This window comes from Bos indicus, chromosome 3 (genome assembly GCF_029378745.1).
Source record: "Bos indicus isolate NIAB-ARS_2022 breed Sahiwal x Tharparkar chromosome 3, NIAB-ARS_B.indTharparkar_mat_pri_1.0, whole genome shotgun sequence".
Lineage (NCBI taxonomy): Eukaryota > Metazoa > Chordata > Mammalia > Artiodactyla > Bovidae > Bos > Bos indicus.
In genome coordinates, this window is record NC_091762.1 from 111799744 (window position 1) to 111818122 (window position 18379).

The 18379-nt window shown below is 46.9% G+C and overlaps 1 protein-coding gene across 3 annotated transcripts in view; it reads right to left on the reverse strand.

Moving 5' to 3' along the window:
* Positions 1-6794: 6794 nt before the first annotated feature.
* Positions 6795-18379, reverse strand: part of C3H1orf94 (chromosome 3 C1orf94 homolog) — a 41857-nt gene continuing 30272 nt past the window's right edge. For 2 of the 3 annotated variants that reach the window (XM_070786886.1, XM_019958441.2), the window contains exons 6-7: positions 13171-13367; positions 6795-7227 (exon numbers count right to left, since the gene is read on the reverse strand). In XM_070786886.1, the coding sequence (XP_070642987.1) occupies positions 7152-7227; positions 13171-13367 (273 nt within the window). In that variant the 3' untranslated portion in view covers positions 6795-7151. The remainder of the gene's footprint in view (positions 7228-13170; positions 13368-18379) is intronic. The other variant, XM_070786887.1, reaches the window with a different exon arrangement.

Sequence of the window (18379 nt, forward strand, 5' to 3'; positions counted from 1 at the left end):
ATGGATTGGTAGATGGAAAGATGATGTTATCTTGAGAATATCTAGTAGTGGAAAGAAGTCTTTTTGAAGGAATGGAGTTATTTCATTTTTGAGCATGTCATATAGGATTAGCTTTGGTTATGTGTGAAAGAAGTGCTTCCCAGGTGGCTCAATGGGTAAAGAATCCACCTGCAATGCAGAAGACGCGGGTTCAATCTCTGAATCAGGAAGATCCCCTTGAGGAGGGCATGGCAACCCACTCCAATATTCTTGCCTGGAGAATCCACAGACAGAGGAGCCTGGCAGGCTACTGTCCATATCATTGCAAAGAGTTGGACACGAGTGAAGCGACTGAGCACATATGCACGCATGTGAAAGAAACTCAAAATAATGGTGGCTTTTCAAAAGCGTTCGTTTTCTTTTCATGTAAGCAAAGTCCAGGGACAGACACTTGCGGCCTGGCCTGGCACCACAACAGTCTTTGGAGACTCAGTCTTCTCTCTTGTTGCTCCATCAACTTTATCTCCGATTTCCAGAAATCACACATAACACTTCTGCCTACATTTCATCTCATCCACCAGAACTAAGTCACATTTTTTGGGTGGTCATGTGCCAATCTGAAAAGGGGAGTTCTATTACAAAGAGGGGAAGGAGGAAATATATATTTGATACCAACTGGAAATTCCTGTCTTAGGGAGGGATGGATAACACAGAACTGAGGATGCCCTCCCAAAGGAAGGAGACAAGAGAACTTGAAGTCCAGGAGGAGTTGCTCCAGATGAACTCCACTTTCTGTAGGGCTGCTTACCCCAAGTCTTCAGTTCCTGCCTCCCACTTCTCCATCCGTGGCTTAATACTGGAAGAAGATCTTTTGGCCTTAGCTGCCTGAAAGCTTAACAGCCATTAACCATGTGATATCTGTGCCGGCAAAGTTCATTCACTCTGGGCCATGTTACTAGAAACAGGGAAGTGACAGGAAAAGGGGGTAAGAATATTGATTTGAGTCACTTACCACATGACCTTAAATAAGGTCCTTAATCACACTGAACCTTAATTTCTACAGTTGTAACAGCTCTATTTACCACAGGTTATTGGAGTGACATTTGATAATAAATGTGATGTATACAGTGTTGTGTCTGTTCCAGCATAAGCACTAAATGATTAGTTGTTGCTGTTGTTCCGTCCCTAAGTCGTGTATAACTCTTTGCAGCCCCATGGGCTGCAGCACACCAGGCTTCCCTGTCCTTCACCATCGCCCAGAGTTTGCTCAAGCTCATGTCCATTGAGTCGGTGATGCCATCCAACTGGTCATCCTCTGTCGTCCCCTTCTCCTCTTGTCTTCAATCTTTCCCAACATGAGGGTCTTTTCCAATGAGTCAGCTCTTTGAATCAGGTGGCCAAAATATTGGAGTTTCAGCTTCAGCATCAGTCCTTCCAGTGAGTATTCAGGGTTGATTTCCTTTAGGATGGACTGGTTTGATTTCCTTGCTGTCCAAGGGACTCTCAAGAGTCATCTCCACCACTACAGTTCGAAAGCATCAGTTCTTTGGTGCTCAGCCTTCTTTATGGCCAACTCTCCCATCTGTACATGACTACTGGAAAAACCATAGCTTTGACTGTATGGATTTTTGTCTGCAAAGTGATATCTCTGCTTTCGAATACGCTGTCTAGGTTTGTCATAGCTTTACTTCCAAGGAGCAAGTGCCTTTTGTTTTTATTTTATTAAGTATTTCAGGAACCCACAATTTTGCTACTCCTCACTTAAACCACACATGGACTATCATTAGTTTTTAAATTTGCAAATACAGAATGTTCTGAGGAAAGAGTCTGAGGGGGTTGTGACTTGAAAATGTATCAGATGAGAATTAGTTGCAGAGGCCAGGGATGTAACATGTCAGATGTCACTTATCTGATGTTCTGAACTGAGGTGGCTATCTTGCTCTCATATATCCTGTTAATAAACTCTTTCATTGTAACTATGAGTTAATGTCTACGTGCAAAATGCATGGGGGAGGTGCCGTGTCTGTCTTCCTCACTGATGTATCCTTAAGAATAAGATTCTGTGATTGTATGCTGAATGGAGGGGAGAGTTGGTTGGAAGACGTGGGATCTTCAGTCCCTTCCCAGACTTCAGGATCCCAATTCTTGAGTCCCAGTTGCCACCACTCTGCATCCATTTCTGGAATTCTCCGAGAGATGAGTAGAGTCAGGGAGTACAACGTGTTGGAAAGACTTTGGGCTTTGGCTCCAGCCCTCCCTTAAGTTTCCTCCTAAAGAATTTCTTAGGGAAAAAAAATCCATAGAGGCCTATGAGAATCTGATTCTTAGACATGCCAGGATGGGGACTGGGGCAGTGGGCTCTAGCTGTGTAGCAATGCAGCTCAATACAACTTAACAAGTGTTTTTGATAAGCACCGTGTGCCAGGCACCACACCAGATGCTGTTCTGCATGCATTTTTCCCTTATTTAAAAACGAATACTTATTTTCATTAAAGTTAAACACACCCATTTTAAAAGCCAGATAATGCTATTCACAACAGCCAAAACACAGAGACAACCTGAATGTGCATCGCCAGATGAGTGGGCAAAGAAGACGTAGCACATGTGCACAGAGGCATATCAGCCATAAAAATGATCAAAATAATGCCATTCGCGTCTACCTGGATGCAACCAGAGATTATCATACTAAGTGAAGCAAGTCAGAAAGAGAAAGACAAATACTAGATGATATCATTTATGTGTGGAGTCTGAGGTATGGCGCAAATGAACCTATCTAGGAAGCAGAAACAGACTCACAGACATAGAAATCAGACTTGTGGTCGCCAGCAGAGGGGGTAGGTGGGGGAAGAAAGTATTGCAAGTTTGGGCTTAGCAGACAAAAACAATTATACGTAGGATGGATAAACAACAAGGCCCTACTGAATAACACAGGGAACTATGTTCAATATTCTGTGATGAACCATAATGGAAAAGAATATTAAAAAGGAACGTCTAAATGTGTGTAACTGAGTCACTTTGCTGTACTACAGAGATCAGCATAATGTTGCAAATCACTGTGTGTTAGTGCTCAGTCGTGTCCATCTCTTTGTGACCCCATAGACTATAGCCTGCCAAGCTCCTCATCCATAGCATTCTGCAGGCAAGAATACTGGAGGAGGTAGCCATTCTCTTCTCCAGGGGATCCTCCTGACCCAGGGGTCTTCCGCATTGCAGGCAGATTCTTTACTGTCTGAGCCACCAGGGAATCGCCCCAACTATACTTCAATACAAAAAAAAAAAAAAAAGACAAATAGTGTTCAAAGAATCATAAACAAGGCCGTGATTCCCACACCACCATCCATAGGTAACTGCTGCTCATAGGTAACTCAACGTTCCTGGAGCTTTCTTTATTCTGGAGTTTGCTTCCAGATTTCCAGAGAATTATGGGAATTCCACTATCTCTCAAGTCATCTGTTTGGGATATTACCTACTGATTTCATACGATGACAAAAAGATGCAGCTCTTTTCACACCCCCTTCTTCACCTCCATCCTCCCACTATAGTTATCACACTAATTTTGGTTAAATCCATATTTGGGTTTTTTATTATGATGATCACGTAAATATTGTTCACTGCTGAGTTAATAACAATTGTTTCATTTCTTATTTGAATTTATAGCTAAAGCTTCCCTCCCCTACAAACCGCTATAAAACAGTTCTCAATACAATTTTCCACACAGTCAACTCTGCCAGAATGATCAGTCATTTTCTTCTTCTCCAGCCCCTCACGGCACCCACCCCTGCCACCACCACCAACACACCTCTTATCTGAGGCCTCTAATTCCCTGCTCTAATCTGGGCTGGCAATGGTGTGGCTTTCCAGGTTTTGCTTCATGGTTCTTGAGCTAAGATCTTCTTCTTTCATCCTCCCAGGAATTTCCTCAGCCTCCCTCCCACTGAGGGCCACGTCTTCTGTCCTGGTTGACCCACTTGTCTTATGGGGCACATGGCTTCCTGGCAAAGGTTCAAGGAGGTCCTGACAAAGGTTCAAGTTTTTGAGGTTCTGCATATCTGAAGACACCGTCATTCTACCTCCACGGATGAGAGTCTAGTTTTCCATTAGAAGTCATTTCCAAGTGAGAGTGGACGTGTGGACACGGGGGGGTGAAGGAGAGGGCGGGACGCACTGAGAGAGCAGTGTTGGTGTGTACACACCGTATGTGCAGAATGGCGAGTGGGAAGCTGCCGTGTAACACAGGGAGCTCAGCCTGGCCTCTGTGATGACCCAGAGGGGTGGGACTTGGTGGGGTGAGTAGGAGGGAGGCTTAAGGGGAGGGGATATATGTATACATATAGCTGATTCACTTTGTCGTACAGCAGAAACTGATACAACATTGTGAAGCAATTCGACTCCAATATTTTTTAAAGTGTAAAATTCAGTGACAAAAAAAAAAAAAAAAGAAAATCAAAGTGGTGACAGCTCTGTCCCAGGCTCTTCTAGGTTCCTAGCAGAATGTTACTGCTGAGAAATATGAGGCCATTCTCATTTATGAACATTTGTATGTGAGTAGGATTTTCTGAAAACCCTAGGATTTTTGTCTTTATCCTTGATAGGCTGAAATTTCACAATGATGTGGCTTGATGTAGATCTTTTCCATTCATTTTGCTGAGCACAAGTCTGGGCGATTCAATCTGGGGAATTTTCTTTTGTATTCCTATTGGTACTTCCCTCCCCTCTCTTTACATTGGTCTGCCTAGAACTCCTGTTAGCCAGGTACTTGGTCTCCTGGACTGGGCTTCTCATTTTCTTACCTTTTATCTCCTATAATCCGTCACTGTATGTTTTAAAAATTCTCCTTTCCGGAAGATCTCTTTCATGCTAGCTTCCAACCCTTTCCACTGAAAAAATTAAATCAGCTATCACTGTTTTAATTTCAGAAGCACTTTCTTGTTCCGATTTTTAAAAATAATCATATGGCATATTGTCTTATTTTTAAAATACACTGTCTTCTCTTATCTCCCCGAGAATGCTATGCTTTTTCCTTTTAGTTCTTTTTACATTTTTTGGTGAGGGGTGGCTTGTGGGGTCTCAGTCCCCTGACCAGGGACTGAACCGGGGCCATGGCAGTGAAATCCCAGAATTCTAACCACTAGGCAACCAGGGAACTCCCTTACCTTTGTCTTTCTTGGTGGAGATTATTTGTTTCTATTAAACATAAAGACCTTAAAAGTTGATTGGAAGCTCTTTGTGAAAGAGCATAATCACGGGGTAATTTTCACTGGTACCTCCAAGTGCCTATGGGGCATTTCAGTTTCTTCAGAGAAGTCTCCAAACCCCTGCCTCTTGGGTAAAGTGCAGCTGCTGGCTTTGGCTGTGGCTATGTCTTTCACCTAATGCCCATTTTCTATCTGCGCCCTCATCTCCACAATCCTTATGCATGCTCTGTATGTTTCTCCAGAAAAAGTGCCTCCTGTCTCCTATAGAACTGTCTGTGGCCCCTGGCTTTGTGGGGCCAGGATAGGAGATACCTCTTATTATGTATCAGCCCCTTGCTTTCATCTCTGTTCAGGCTCAGCAGCGGGAAATGGTTTGCTTCTTGTTGATTGGATCTTTCGCTTCTCCGCTAAGGCATTCACCATTACTCTACCCTACTTCTGCCTCTGCACATAGCAGATACAATTGCTGGCTTCTCTTAGTTTCGTTGAGAATGGAGTTGGTATAAATGTTCTCAGTCTCCTTGTTATTACTGTTATTTAGTCGCTGAGTGGTGCCTGGAAAAGAAATTGACTTCCAGGAACCCAGGAAGGAAGGTCAGCTGTGTCACACAGTGAAGGCAAGAGAAATGCTCTTGTGAATCCTGGACTTCAGCCCATCCTGAGACACTGGTGACTTGCATATCCTTAGCCTCTCACTGCAATCGGGACTGGGCTCCTAACGTCCCCCAGACCTGGCCTCACTGACCTCAGCCAAGGAGAGGCCAAGCTCACGGTGAGTATTAGGACTGGTAACAGGGCAACTTAGGACTGACAATGTTGGTCCATCTGCCTGTACGTGGATCAATTTTTGAACCCAAGAGGCGGAGGTCCTTACATTAACCCTCTATTTAATTTCATCTTATGATGGTTTGCCAAAGAATAGTTCATTTCATAGACCATCCCTGATCAGTGATGGCTGCCTGGACCACCACAGGGAGAATGGTCCTGTGGCTTTGTCCAGGCTCAGAGGAACAGCCTAACGGTACCTGCCAAGGGTGCAGAATAGGAGAGTTAAAGTATATGCGTGTCACTGACTCAGGACCCCTCCTCTTCTCAGATTCGTGCCTTCCATCCACGTGATCCATATGCTTCCAGCGTTCCTATCCAAGTCACTGATAACAGCTCATTGAGAAGATCCAGGGACATTGCCATGAGGGGCAGTTCTGAGACTGACCTCTAGTTCAGCATTGATCTACAATCATCAGATATCATCTTGTCTATCACGATATTCAGGATTACTTTTAGAACTGATTTTCAGGACACATTTTCCCATCTCGTATCCAAGAGAGCCTTTTCTGTAAGTAGTCACCTGGACAGGGCACAGCAAGATGCCCTTCTTCTTCATCCATTCCTGAGATGCTTAAACTGGGCTGTTGAGAAGTGAGTGGATCACACACAAAAGAATAGGTAAGCCCTCAAGTGTACAGTCCCTGGGGTCCCTCATTTACAGAGAAGCATTTGGAGGATGGTAGCCCGTGTCCTCAGTAAACTTTGAGTCTCCCGGGGTGGGTGGCAGGGGAAGGAGCAGTGATGATTTACATGGAGCATTACAGAAAATAAACAGGCACACTCTATGTCAAGCAGCTCATACTTTTATCAGAAAATACAAACTTTCTAAAATTAAGTGTCTTACTTCTATTTTACCAACAACAAAAACAAAAATCACTCATGTTAGCTAAATACAGATGCATGCGTGGATGAGCAAGTGAGTATGAATCCCAGGGGGGAGCGTGTGGTCCGCAGTTTGCGGGAGGGCGGACTGTGTGCGTGTATGAGTGTTGGTCCACAGATGCGTCTGGCCTTGCTGTTTTCTGTCTGTGACCTGGTCGGAACCTTGGCTTTCCAAACTCCATACCAAGCTGCTGCAGAATCCAGAATTCCAGAGCCATTAGCCCTGCTCCAGGGGCTAAGGTGGGAGGAGGGAGGTAAGGAGGAGATCTAAAAATTTATGCCATTCCCACTGGAGGAAAAGTAGGGGCTGTTCATCAGGGGCCCACCGGACGTTGAGCCGAACCTGGAGGAGGAAGAAAAGGACATCGTGATGGGACTTCCCTGGTGGTCCAGTGGTTAAGACACCCTCCCAATGAAGGGGCTCGGGTTCAATCCCTGACCAAGGAACCAGAGCACACGTGCCGCCACTAAGTTTCCATGCCACAACTAAGGAGCCTACGTGTGGCAATGAAGATTCCGCCTGCGTGTCGCAACTAAGACCCAGCGCGGCCAAATACATTTTTAAAAACTCAGAAGAGAAAAAAGGCATTGTGACAGAATTCCTGATGTTGGTGGTGATATTAGGCAAAGTAATATGTTAATGTGGGGGCTGTCAAAGACTGGGAAGATCATGACAGGCTTAGAAACTGAAAGCTTTAGCAGTAATACAAAAAGCTTTGGCTCTGAGAAAATAAAATATTGAAATGATATTATTGGAAGACAACAAAGAGCTCCTTCTGCCACTCCCTTAGGTCAGGAAGGCCCTGGCAGCCTGTAGGGACTCTGTCCAGCCTATGCTCTCTCCGTATCCAGGTCCACAGACTAGGAAGCCTCTCTGGATTGGAGCACCTTTCCTGTGGGCCTATAGCCCCTTTACCTGCCTTAGAGGATCTTGTGTGTCCCTCAAGAAATTTCACATCAGAGAACTCAGACCCACGTCCCAGGGTGAGATTTCAGAATCCGACCACCCCAGGGCTCCTGATCCCCTTCTCAGCACCAGGTTCAATCAGGCCCTGCATTTCAACCCCAATCTGGCAAGAAAGCACGGAGGCACCCCTGACTGCCCGCAGCGTTGCTAGACCCTCAGGGAAGGAAGAGCCGAGAAGACCTGAGCCTCGACCTCCAAGAACAGAAATACATACTCTTCTGCCTTTTCTCCCTGGCACACTGCTAGTCATACTTTGGAAGAGAGTTCGAAAGCCGTCTTCTCTGTGAAGCCTTCGCTGACCTCTCCAGATGGAATCATTTACTCACACTTCTGGTATCCTATTGCAATTTCTTTCCCCATCTGCTAGGATACTTTGAATGAATGGAACAGAGCTCAAGACAAATCACAGCAGAGCAAATGGCTAGATTTAGTCTAATCCAGGGATTCTCAGTCACTTTTCAGCTGGGCAGATGCATATTACAGAAGATGCTCACGTTCATGACGCCCTCCCATGAACTGATGAATCAAAAAAGGAGCGGGGGCGGGGGTGGGGGGGGGGGCGCAGAAGAGGAGAGAAGCGACGGGGGCAAACGGGCGCATTAATCTGTAACGCCTCAGCTGGCGCCGGTATCCGTCGCTCACAGCGAGCAGCCGTGGCCAACCGAGGATTTGGGGTATCCGCATCTCTTCTCCGCATCTCTTCTCACTAAAATAAATTTTCCCAGAACAGAGACACTGTCTACACATTCTACACTCAGCACTCAGTCAAGGATCTGGCACGAGGTAGGGTGCCGGATAAGCGTAACCTCGTTTCTTTTTCTCTTTTTCAAAAATCATATTGGAAAAGAAATTATTGGAAGTGATGCTACTATAAGGATACTCTGAATTCCACTCTGGTTTGTAAAATAAAGGCCATAACCCATATTTGAGTATTTAATAATTACCAGCAATAAATTAGTTATAACACACCTCGTATCTGTTGCCACACCCCACACATCTGAGACCTTCCGGTTGAAAAGCTCTGATGGGGTCAGCGGCCAAGGGCATGCTCTGGACAGGACGTACCCTAGAGAGCCCGGAAGAGGGCTAATCCATGTGGACTATAGTTATTCAGGAGTGCTTGCTGGAGGAAGGGGAGGAGCTTGAACTGCCTCTCGAGCACGGTTGAAAGGTCTTGGTTTGCCTGGAACAGTTTCTCCACTGGTATTCCCAGTGCAATTATTATTTGCATTCTTTTGACTCTTAAGCTTATTACTGCTTGAAAGATATATTGTATGGTGATCCTGGACTTAGCAGAGGTCAGGAAGGGCTCCCCTCCTCCTTCCCTGAGAACACGGAGGCCACCTGCTCCTTCCTATCCCATCACATATAGTTTGGTCTCTTGGTCTCTTCTTTGCTCCTGAATCAGAGGAAACACTGACCCTCCTTGTCTCCCAAACTAAACTCTCTCCACCTAGGCCCTTGTACCCCTCCCTGCCCAGGACAGCGTCTTCTGGACCTTATTCCATCCAGCACGACTAGTAACCCCCAACACCACCCCTGAGCCCCGGGCTCCCTCTGCCCCACCCTGTGGTGCCCAGGTTTTCTTGCCATACGGTCATCCCTCCATCTCTTCCTCTGGCTCCCTCCACTTCACACTCTTCTGTTTTCCTCCCGTCTCTTAGATCCTTTGCTTGTGCCTCTCCATCTCCACAACCCCTCTACATGTTGGGAGGCCCAGGGTTCGGTCCTTGGGCTTCTCTTCTTCTCTCTGTACATGTGCTCCCAGGCGATCTTGTCCCGCCCCATGCGTCTAAACATCATCTATATGCTAATGATCCCCAAATTTATATTATCAGCCACCACTTCTCCCCTGAGCCTCAGACTCAGACACCCACCTGCCCATCGACAGCTCCACTCCTGTATCTAATGGGCATCTCAAATTTCACATAAGCAGAGCTTCCCTGGTGGTTCAGTGGAGCCACTGGCTGTGAACTACTGAAGCCTGTGCACTTAGAGTCTGTGCTGTGCAACAAGAGAAGCTCCCACAATGGGAAACCTGTGCACCACAACAGACAGTAGCCCTGCTCGCCGCAACCAGAGAAAAAGCCCACGCAGCAGTGAAGACCCAGCACAGCCAAAAACAAAGACATACATAAATAAAACTAGTTTTAAAAATTTCACATACGCAAAACCAAATTCTTGATCAAGGGACCCGTGCTCTCATCATCTGGACTTTGGTACTGCCACTTATCCAGACACTCAAGTCAAAAACCTACAAATCAATGCTACTTGCTCACTATCATGTGTAAAAGAAATAGTGGGAAGTTGCTAAATAACAAAGGGAGCCCAGCCTGGAGCTCTGTGATGACCTTAGAGGGGTGAGATGAGGGGAGGAGAGGGAAGAGAGGGAGGGAAGGGATGTAGATATATATACATATGTAGATATATATATAAAGACACACATATATATATAAGTATGACTGATTCGTGTTGTTATACAGCGGAAACCAACACAAAATTGTAAAGCAATTTTCCACCAATTAAAAATAAATAAAATAGCTCAGTTAAAACAAACAAACAGAACTAGGAATCACACTTGACTCCTCTCTTCCTTATTCCACATCCAACCATCAAGTCCCATCAATTCTACCAAGAAAATAAACGTTTCAGATTTTTCTCGCCTCCTTTCCAGGGTTACTGCCTCATCTACACCTCCAGCACCTCTTGCTTGGGCAGCATAAAGGCACCCAGCCTGGTCCCCTCCATCAGCTCTTACTCCACAGCCCTCTCTTTGTACACTGGCCCATGTCATCTTCTTACACAGAGAATTAGAGCACTCGTGGCCGCCCACATCTCTTTCCTACCTGGCCTCGCAGACCCTCTCTAGTCTGGGCCAGCCCCTACTGTGATTTCAAAGCCGCCCCCCTGTCTCCCCCACCAAGTGTGCTCCAGCTGCATTTCCCATCTCATGGCCACTGCACTTTCTATCCTTTCTGCCCAGAGTGCTCATCAACTATATATGCACATGGTTCATTCTCTCGTTTCACTCAGATCTCCCCCTTTTCCCTGCACCTGGCATGTATGATGCTTGTTTATTTCTGCATTGTCTATTGATCTTCCTGGAATGACAGAAGGAAACTCGCTGGTCTTGTTCACTGCAGTAACCCATGCCTAGAGCCAGCCAGGCACACGCAGAAGGCCACAGATAGTTTTTTGAATAAATGAACCCTCCCTTTGAGGGATGCAGGCCTGCACTCCTCGCCTCACCTTTCTGACCCCACTTTCTTTCCAGCCCACCTCTCAGGCCACCCCTCCAGCCTGCTGACCGCTGCATCTCCCTTTTCTCTCCTTTGCCCACAATGTCCCCAGCTGGCCCCCAGCTCCTGCCCGCTTCTAAGGCTGCTTCTTCCTCAGTCTCCTCCCTTTCCTGTCTCTCTGAAGACAGCTCGAGACCAGGGCTCCACCCTCCCTCTTTCTGCTCCCCACCAGTGCTTCCCAAGAGCTGACCAACGAGACCGTGGGACCACGCCACCCTTCAGCATGGCCGGTTCTGCAGCAAGTCTCTCTTCCCCTGAGCCCAGAGTTACAGCACGGAAGGGGCATCTGCCAGCCTACAGGTGGGCTGTCTGCCCTCTGCAATCTCATCTACTCTCACCTCTCTTACAGACCCTGTAGTCACCTCTCATCCCCCATCTCTCTCCCCTCTGGCCCATCAATTCATTCCAGCATTCACAGCTCTGCATCGGACCCCCAGGCCTACCAGTCAGAGCTTTTAATAATCCAAGTCTGGCCTTCCTTTTCTTATTTTCCATCTCATGCAAGGGGTAAATCTCATACCTCAACCGGGTGCCTTTATTCCCCAGGTCTCAAGTCTGCCATGCGACCTCCCACGCGAGGGCCTGAGTCTCCAGGTTGCTGCCCCCTGCCCATCCTCCAGCCCTCACTGCCCACCCAGCAGGGACCTTCCCTCTGTCCCTGGGCCACTTTGATGGCACTTTGTCATGGCACTAACATCACTGTGCCCCCTCCTCATCCATTCTCATCTCTGAAGGAACGAGCCGTGTCCTATTCATCGACGGGGCCCCACAGGCTAAGTTCATCATCACTACGTGCGTCGACCGACACAGCGCTTCCCCGGGTGTGATGGTGGAACACACCGTGAAATGAGAAAAGGGGAGGAGAAAAGGGATGGAAGGATGGAAGGAAGGGAGGGAGAGAAGGAAGGGAGCCCCGAGGGGAGGGGAGGGCAGAGGGGAAGAATAAGAAGAAAGAAGAGGTCACGGTCATGGGTTTCATATTCAACTGGCACTATTGACCTTGTTGAATGTTCTCCATGCACCCTGGTAAATTAAGTAATCTGTGAATTCCAACAGTTGAGAAATCTTTTTATCTTTGTTTCTACCTTTCTTATTCCAAACAGATGTGACTATGGAAACCTCTTTCCAGGATTTATCCTCTACAACAAGAGTTCAGGGGGAACGCTGATTGAAAGCGTCAGAATCCGGGAAACACCCGTTGACCTGACAGGGAGGGGGAGGAAGGGAATCCTTGTCAGGCTGGGGAGTCTGGCCCCAACTCTGTAAAGGGAAGTTCTTACAGTGGGGCACAGATTCCCTGCACACGGGGACGCACGTTCTCTGGGGGGCGCCCAGGACTGGAGTCTCAGGACTGACCTGGGCCCACCTGCCTCACGGAAGTGAAGGTTTGGTGGGCGGAAATGAGCAGCTGTGTTGTGTTAAAACAACAAACACAAATTTCTTACTGACTGGCATGTAGTTTCTGTGGAATTGTCAGAGAAAAAGGTTGAGTTTGTGTTGGCTCTTGGCTGCTAAGACCCTCTCCTCTGCTGTTTGGGGTAGTTTGGGGGGAAAGTGAGAGCAGTCCGATAAGCTGTGGGAGAAGCTTCAACAGGGCCACTTGCGAACTCACGGGGCTGTTGGAGAGATGAGCCTGCCAAGCAGTTCCGGACGCGGTAAGTGGGGGAAAGAGCTTTAAGGAGATTACCTGGCCATAGCCTGCTGGACACCAGGCAAATGGGGAAGGGCATATGCGTCCAGTTCCAGCGCCTGCCGCCTGCTGTGGACACACAGCTGCCTTTCTGCACCAGACTGAGGACTCCGGCCCCAGCCTGGGCCCCAAAGGGGGCCCACCGGGCTCACCTCCACACCTGCTCCGTCCAGCACACACACAGCCTCTGAACACAGGCCCGGGGTCTCCCCTCCTCCCCGCCAGGGAACATATGTAACAAGGAAGCCCAGTGGGGCCCAGAGCGCCACCTCCCCTCTCCAGCAGCTTTCGGGAAGGCAGGTGGGCTTCCGGCATGGGCTGAGGACTCACCCGTATGCCGGGGGGAAGAGGTACTGCGGCCCATCTCCTGCCATGGGGGAAGGGTCTCGGGGGTTGCTGGCCAGCTTCTGAGGTGTCCTCTGAGGGTACGGATAGTTGGGCTGGACGAAGGGGATGTAGCTCATCAGGGGGGTGTAGGAAGAGCGGAAAATCTGTTGTCCCATCTGCTGGGGGTTGTATGGCGTCACCTGCAGGGCCGAGAGGAGAGAGGCGCTGAGTGCAGCAGAGCCTGCTGCCTCTAAACATCACAGTCCCTCAGCCCTGACCCAAACCCCAGGTCCCACCCCTCAGCCCCTGTGGCCCCTCAGTCACTGTGGGGCACACAGAAGACACTGTGTTAAACTGGGAAAAGCACAGGGCTCAGCTTCTTTATGGGAGACCAGCAAGGTATTTAATTTATCCGAGCCTCAGTTTCCTGATCCATAAAATGGGCAAACACTATGTCCATTAGTATGGGGACTGAGTCAGTTGATATAAGTAGAGAGACTGGCACATAACCAATGAATATCATTTCCATTATTGTTTCTCTACCCTGTCTCCTAACTTTCCCTGAGTCAATAACATCTCAGAAGCCCCTGGTTCCTTGTCGTTTACAATCTCAGTCAAGGCTGCGGAGATGTGCACATCCCTGGCTTCTAGCTCAGGATCTCAACAGACCCCCAAGCCTGAGACAGCCCTGCCCAGTGGAAATTCTCATGATGGATGATGGAAATCTTCTGGGTCTCCACTGGGTACAACCCAATATGGTACCCACCAGACATAAATGTGGCTACTGAGCACTTGAAATGGGGCTAGTGGGGCTGAATTTTAAATTTTAGTTAATTTTAGTTGGTTTCAACGTAAATAGCCACACATGGCTGCTGGTTACATTAGTGGACAGTGTGAGTGCAAGAGAAATGCCAAAGAGGGAAAATGGGATTCAGCTCAAACCCTAGAGAAAAGTAGGAACTCACTGGGTTCCTGAGACCACCAGGATCAGACTCACCAAGAAGCAGGGCTCCCACTGTCTTCTTGGCAAGGCAGGGGCCCCATCTGTCTCATTTACTGATTTATCCTCAGCCCTAAGCCTGTGCCTGTCACATAGCAGCTGCTCAATAAACATGTGTTAAGTGAATAAGTAAAAAAAGTAAAGAAAGAAAGAGGAGGTGGATGGAGGAAAGAAAAGACCAATGTCCACTTGAATACCTAAAATGATGGGGAGCTCTTTACACTGCGAGCACTGTATTCTACCACTGACAGCTCCAAATGTCATCTTCCTGATATCCATCTTCCTAAGCGTTTTGGTCAAAACTAGGGAAATTCTTGGATTTCCACTTTCACAGCCAGAGTGGGGTCCAAGCTGCTCATCTGTTCAGCATACTGACTGCCTGCTCTCACCCTGCACACCCTTATCCAATTTAAAAAGATGATAAAGCCTAGTGGTCATTAAGTGATAATAAAGGTGTGCCAGGCCCTTCATGTGGATTCTCTCATTTAAACTCCGAACAGCCCCCGTGAGGTAGGACCATTAGGATTCCCATTTTAGGTACGAGGAAACCGAAGCTCAGAGAAGTTAAGTAACTTGCTTAGTAAGTGTTTCAAGTGTCCGAGTTTTGTCAGAGTCCCTGAGTCCCTCGACTCCACCACTGTGCTCGCTCCTTCTAGAAGTCTGGGCCCATCCTTCCTGGCCCTCCCCATCCTTCCCCCAGTGAACAGATAGGATCCAGTGATGCTGGATGTGGGTGCCAAGCCCCCAAGAGGATGAGCTGAAGGTCATAAAGTGCTAAGAGGTCACAGAGAGAACCCAGGAAGCGACCTCCCAGGACAGACGCCCAAGGGTCGGCGCGGCAGAAAAAAACAAAACAAAACTGGTTTTTCCAATGTAGGGGGTGGGAGTCCCAGACCTGGATGTGAGAGGAAACAGACATGAAAAAGAAGGTGTGGGTCTCAGAGCTGACACAAGCTTCACTCAAAACCGTACCCTAGCTACGTGTCACTGATAAAAACCATAAACCAGAGCTGTGTAGAGGCCTCGGGAACCATTTCCAAGACACACTCTTTGCTGACAAAAGCAATGATACAGCAGTGTGCCCAGCATGCCACATTCATATAAAAATGCCTATACAGACAGATATCACCAGAAGGACACCTAAGAAACCAGTCACAGTGAGTGCCTCTAAGGTGATGAAAATCTTATACCAGATTTCTAACGTTACTGGTTCAGATATATGCACATACATAACTTTGTCTAAAAGCATTTGCTGAGGAGCTAGGTGGACAGAATCACTGCTCGTGGGGTGGAGGGGATGAGATGGGGATTCTGTGAGCCTGACTGCCTCCCCTCGCGACTTCATCTGAGGATGCAAAGCTCCTACTGCTGAAAGAGCAGCCCTGGCCCACGTGATAAAGGGACCCATACTTATAGTCCCTTCTCTATCTTCTAGAACATTCTAACATCCTTCAGGGCAGAGGTGCAGCTTGAAGAGAAAGGGTAGGGCTACAAGGGTAGGGCTACCTGGGGAGAGAGGAGAGGCCGAAGAGTCCGTGGGTTTGAGGGTGGGCTCTGTTCACCTGGGTGTGTGTGCTGCGGGGGGCAGTGTGCAAGCCAGACTGAGAATGTAGCCTGTTCTCAGCTCTTCTCCTCACACCCCCACCTCATCCAAGATACTCAGACTCTCTGGAAGTGCTCTTTTGTGTTGCCTGTGTGTGCTCAGGCCCACGCACATCCAGCCCAGTGGCATGTATGTATATAAACACATCTTTATTTGTGTCTGGGTGTGTGTTTGTATTTTCATTTCTGATGCTTGATTTTTTAAAAGATCTTTTTGATGTGGGCCATTTTAAAAGTCTTTATTGATTTTGTTACCATATTGTGTCTGTTTGTGTTTTGTTTTTTTTTTTTTTTGGCCACAAGGCACGTGAAATCTTAGCTCCCGGACCGGGAATTGAACCCACATCCCCTGCATTGGAAGATGAAGTCTTAACCACCAGATTGCCAGGGAAGTCCCTCTGCTGTTTACTTTGATACTATATTTTTATGAATCTGTGTACAAGAGGCAGTAAGCCACAGTTACTGGGAACATGGGCCCTGAAGCCAGCTGGCTCAAGGTCAAACCCCAACCTGCCATTGTGTTACTGTCAAGCAGATGTTGACCCCCAACCTACCCATGGGAGTAGGGGGTTCAGATTTAGCTAACAAAAATAGGTAACACCCAGTTAAATTTGAATTTAAGATAACAGTAAAATATTTTTAGTTTAAGTATGGTCCATGCAGTATTTGGGACACAACTCTACTAACATTTTATTCACCATTTACCTGGATTTAAATTTAACTAAAGCACTAGACCATTCAGGTATGACCTAAATCAAATCCCTTATGATTATACAGTGGAAAGGAGAAATATATTTAAGGGACTAGATCTGATAGAGTGCCTGACGAACTATGGACAGAGGTTCCTGACATTGTACAGGAGACAGGGATCAAGACCATCCCCAAGAAAAAGAAATGTAAAAAAGCAAAATGGCTGTCTGAGGAGGCCTTTACAAATAGCTGTGAAAAGAAGAGAAGTGGAAAGCAAAGGACAAAAGGAAAGATATAAGCATCTGAATGCAGAGTTCCAAAGAATAGCAAGGAGAGATAAGAAAGCCTTCTTCAGCAATCAATGCAAAGAAATAGAGGAAAACAACAGAATGGGAAAGACTAGAGATCTCTTCAAGAAAATTAGAGATACCAAGGGAACATTTCATGCAAACATGGGCTCGATAAAGGACAGAAATGGTATGGACCTAACAGAAGCAGAAGATATTAAGAAGAGGTGTCATGAATACACAGAACTATTCAAAAAAGATCTTCATGACCCAGATAATCACGATGGTGTGATCACTCACCTAGAGCCAGACATCCTGGAATGTAAAGTCAAGTGGGCCTTAGAAAGCATCACTACGAACAAAGCTGGTGGAGGTGATGGAATTCCAGTTGAGCTATTTCAAATCCTGAAAGATGATGCTGTGAAAGTGCTGCACTCAATATGCCAGCAAATTTGGAAAACTCAGCAGTGGCCACAGGACTGGAAAAGGTCAGTTTTCATTCCACTCCCAAAGAAAGGCAATTTCAAAGAATGCTCAAACTACCACACAATTGCACTCATCTCACACAGTAGTAAAGTAATGCTTACAATTCTCCAAGCCAGGCTTCAGCAATACATGAACCATGAACTTCCAGATGTTCAAGCTGGTTTTAGAAAAAGCAGAGGAACAAGAGATCAAATTGCCAACATCCACTGGACCATGGAAAAAGCAAGAGAGTTCCAGAAAAACATCTATTTCTGCTTTATTGACTATGCCAAAGCCTTTGACTGTGTGGATCACAATAAGCTGTGGAAAATTCTGAAAGAGATGGGAATACCAGACCACCTGACCTGCCTCTTGAGAAACCTATATGCAGGTCAGGAAGCAACAGTTTGAACTGGACATGGAATAACAGACTGGTTCCAAATAGGAAAAGGAGTACGTCAAGGCTGTATATTGTCACCCTGCTTATTTAACTTCTGTGCAGAGTACATCATGAGAAACGCTGGGCTGGAAGAAGCACAAGCGGGAATCAAGATTTCCGGGAGAAATATCAATAACCTCAGATATGCAGATGACACCACCCTTATGGCAGAAAGTGAAGAAGAACTAAAGAGCCTCTTGATGAAAGTGAAAGAGGAGAGTGAAAAAGTTGGCTTAAAGCTCAACATTCAGAAAACGAAGATCATGGCATCTGGTCCCATAACTTCATGGGAAATAGATTGGGAAAAAATTGGAAACAGTGTCAGACTTTATTTTGGGGGGCTCCCAAATCACTGCAGATGGTGATTGCAGCCATGAAATTAAAAGACGCTTACTCCTTGCAAGGAAAGTTATGACCAACCTAGATAGCATATTCAAAAGCAGAGACATTACTTTGCCAACAAAGGTCTGTCTAGTCAAGGCTATGGTTTTTCCTGTGGTCATATATGGATGTGAGAGTTGGACTGTGAAGAAAGCTGAGTGACGAAGAACTGATGCTTTTGAACTGTGGTGTTGGAGAAGACTCTTGAGAGTCCCTTGGACTGCAAGGAGATCCAACCAGTCCATTCTAAAGGAGATCAGCCCTGGGTGTTTATTGGAAGGAATGATGCTAAAGCTGAAACTCCAGTACTTTGGCCACCTCATGCGAAGAGTTGACTCATTGGAAAAG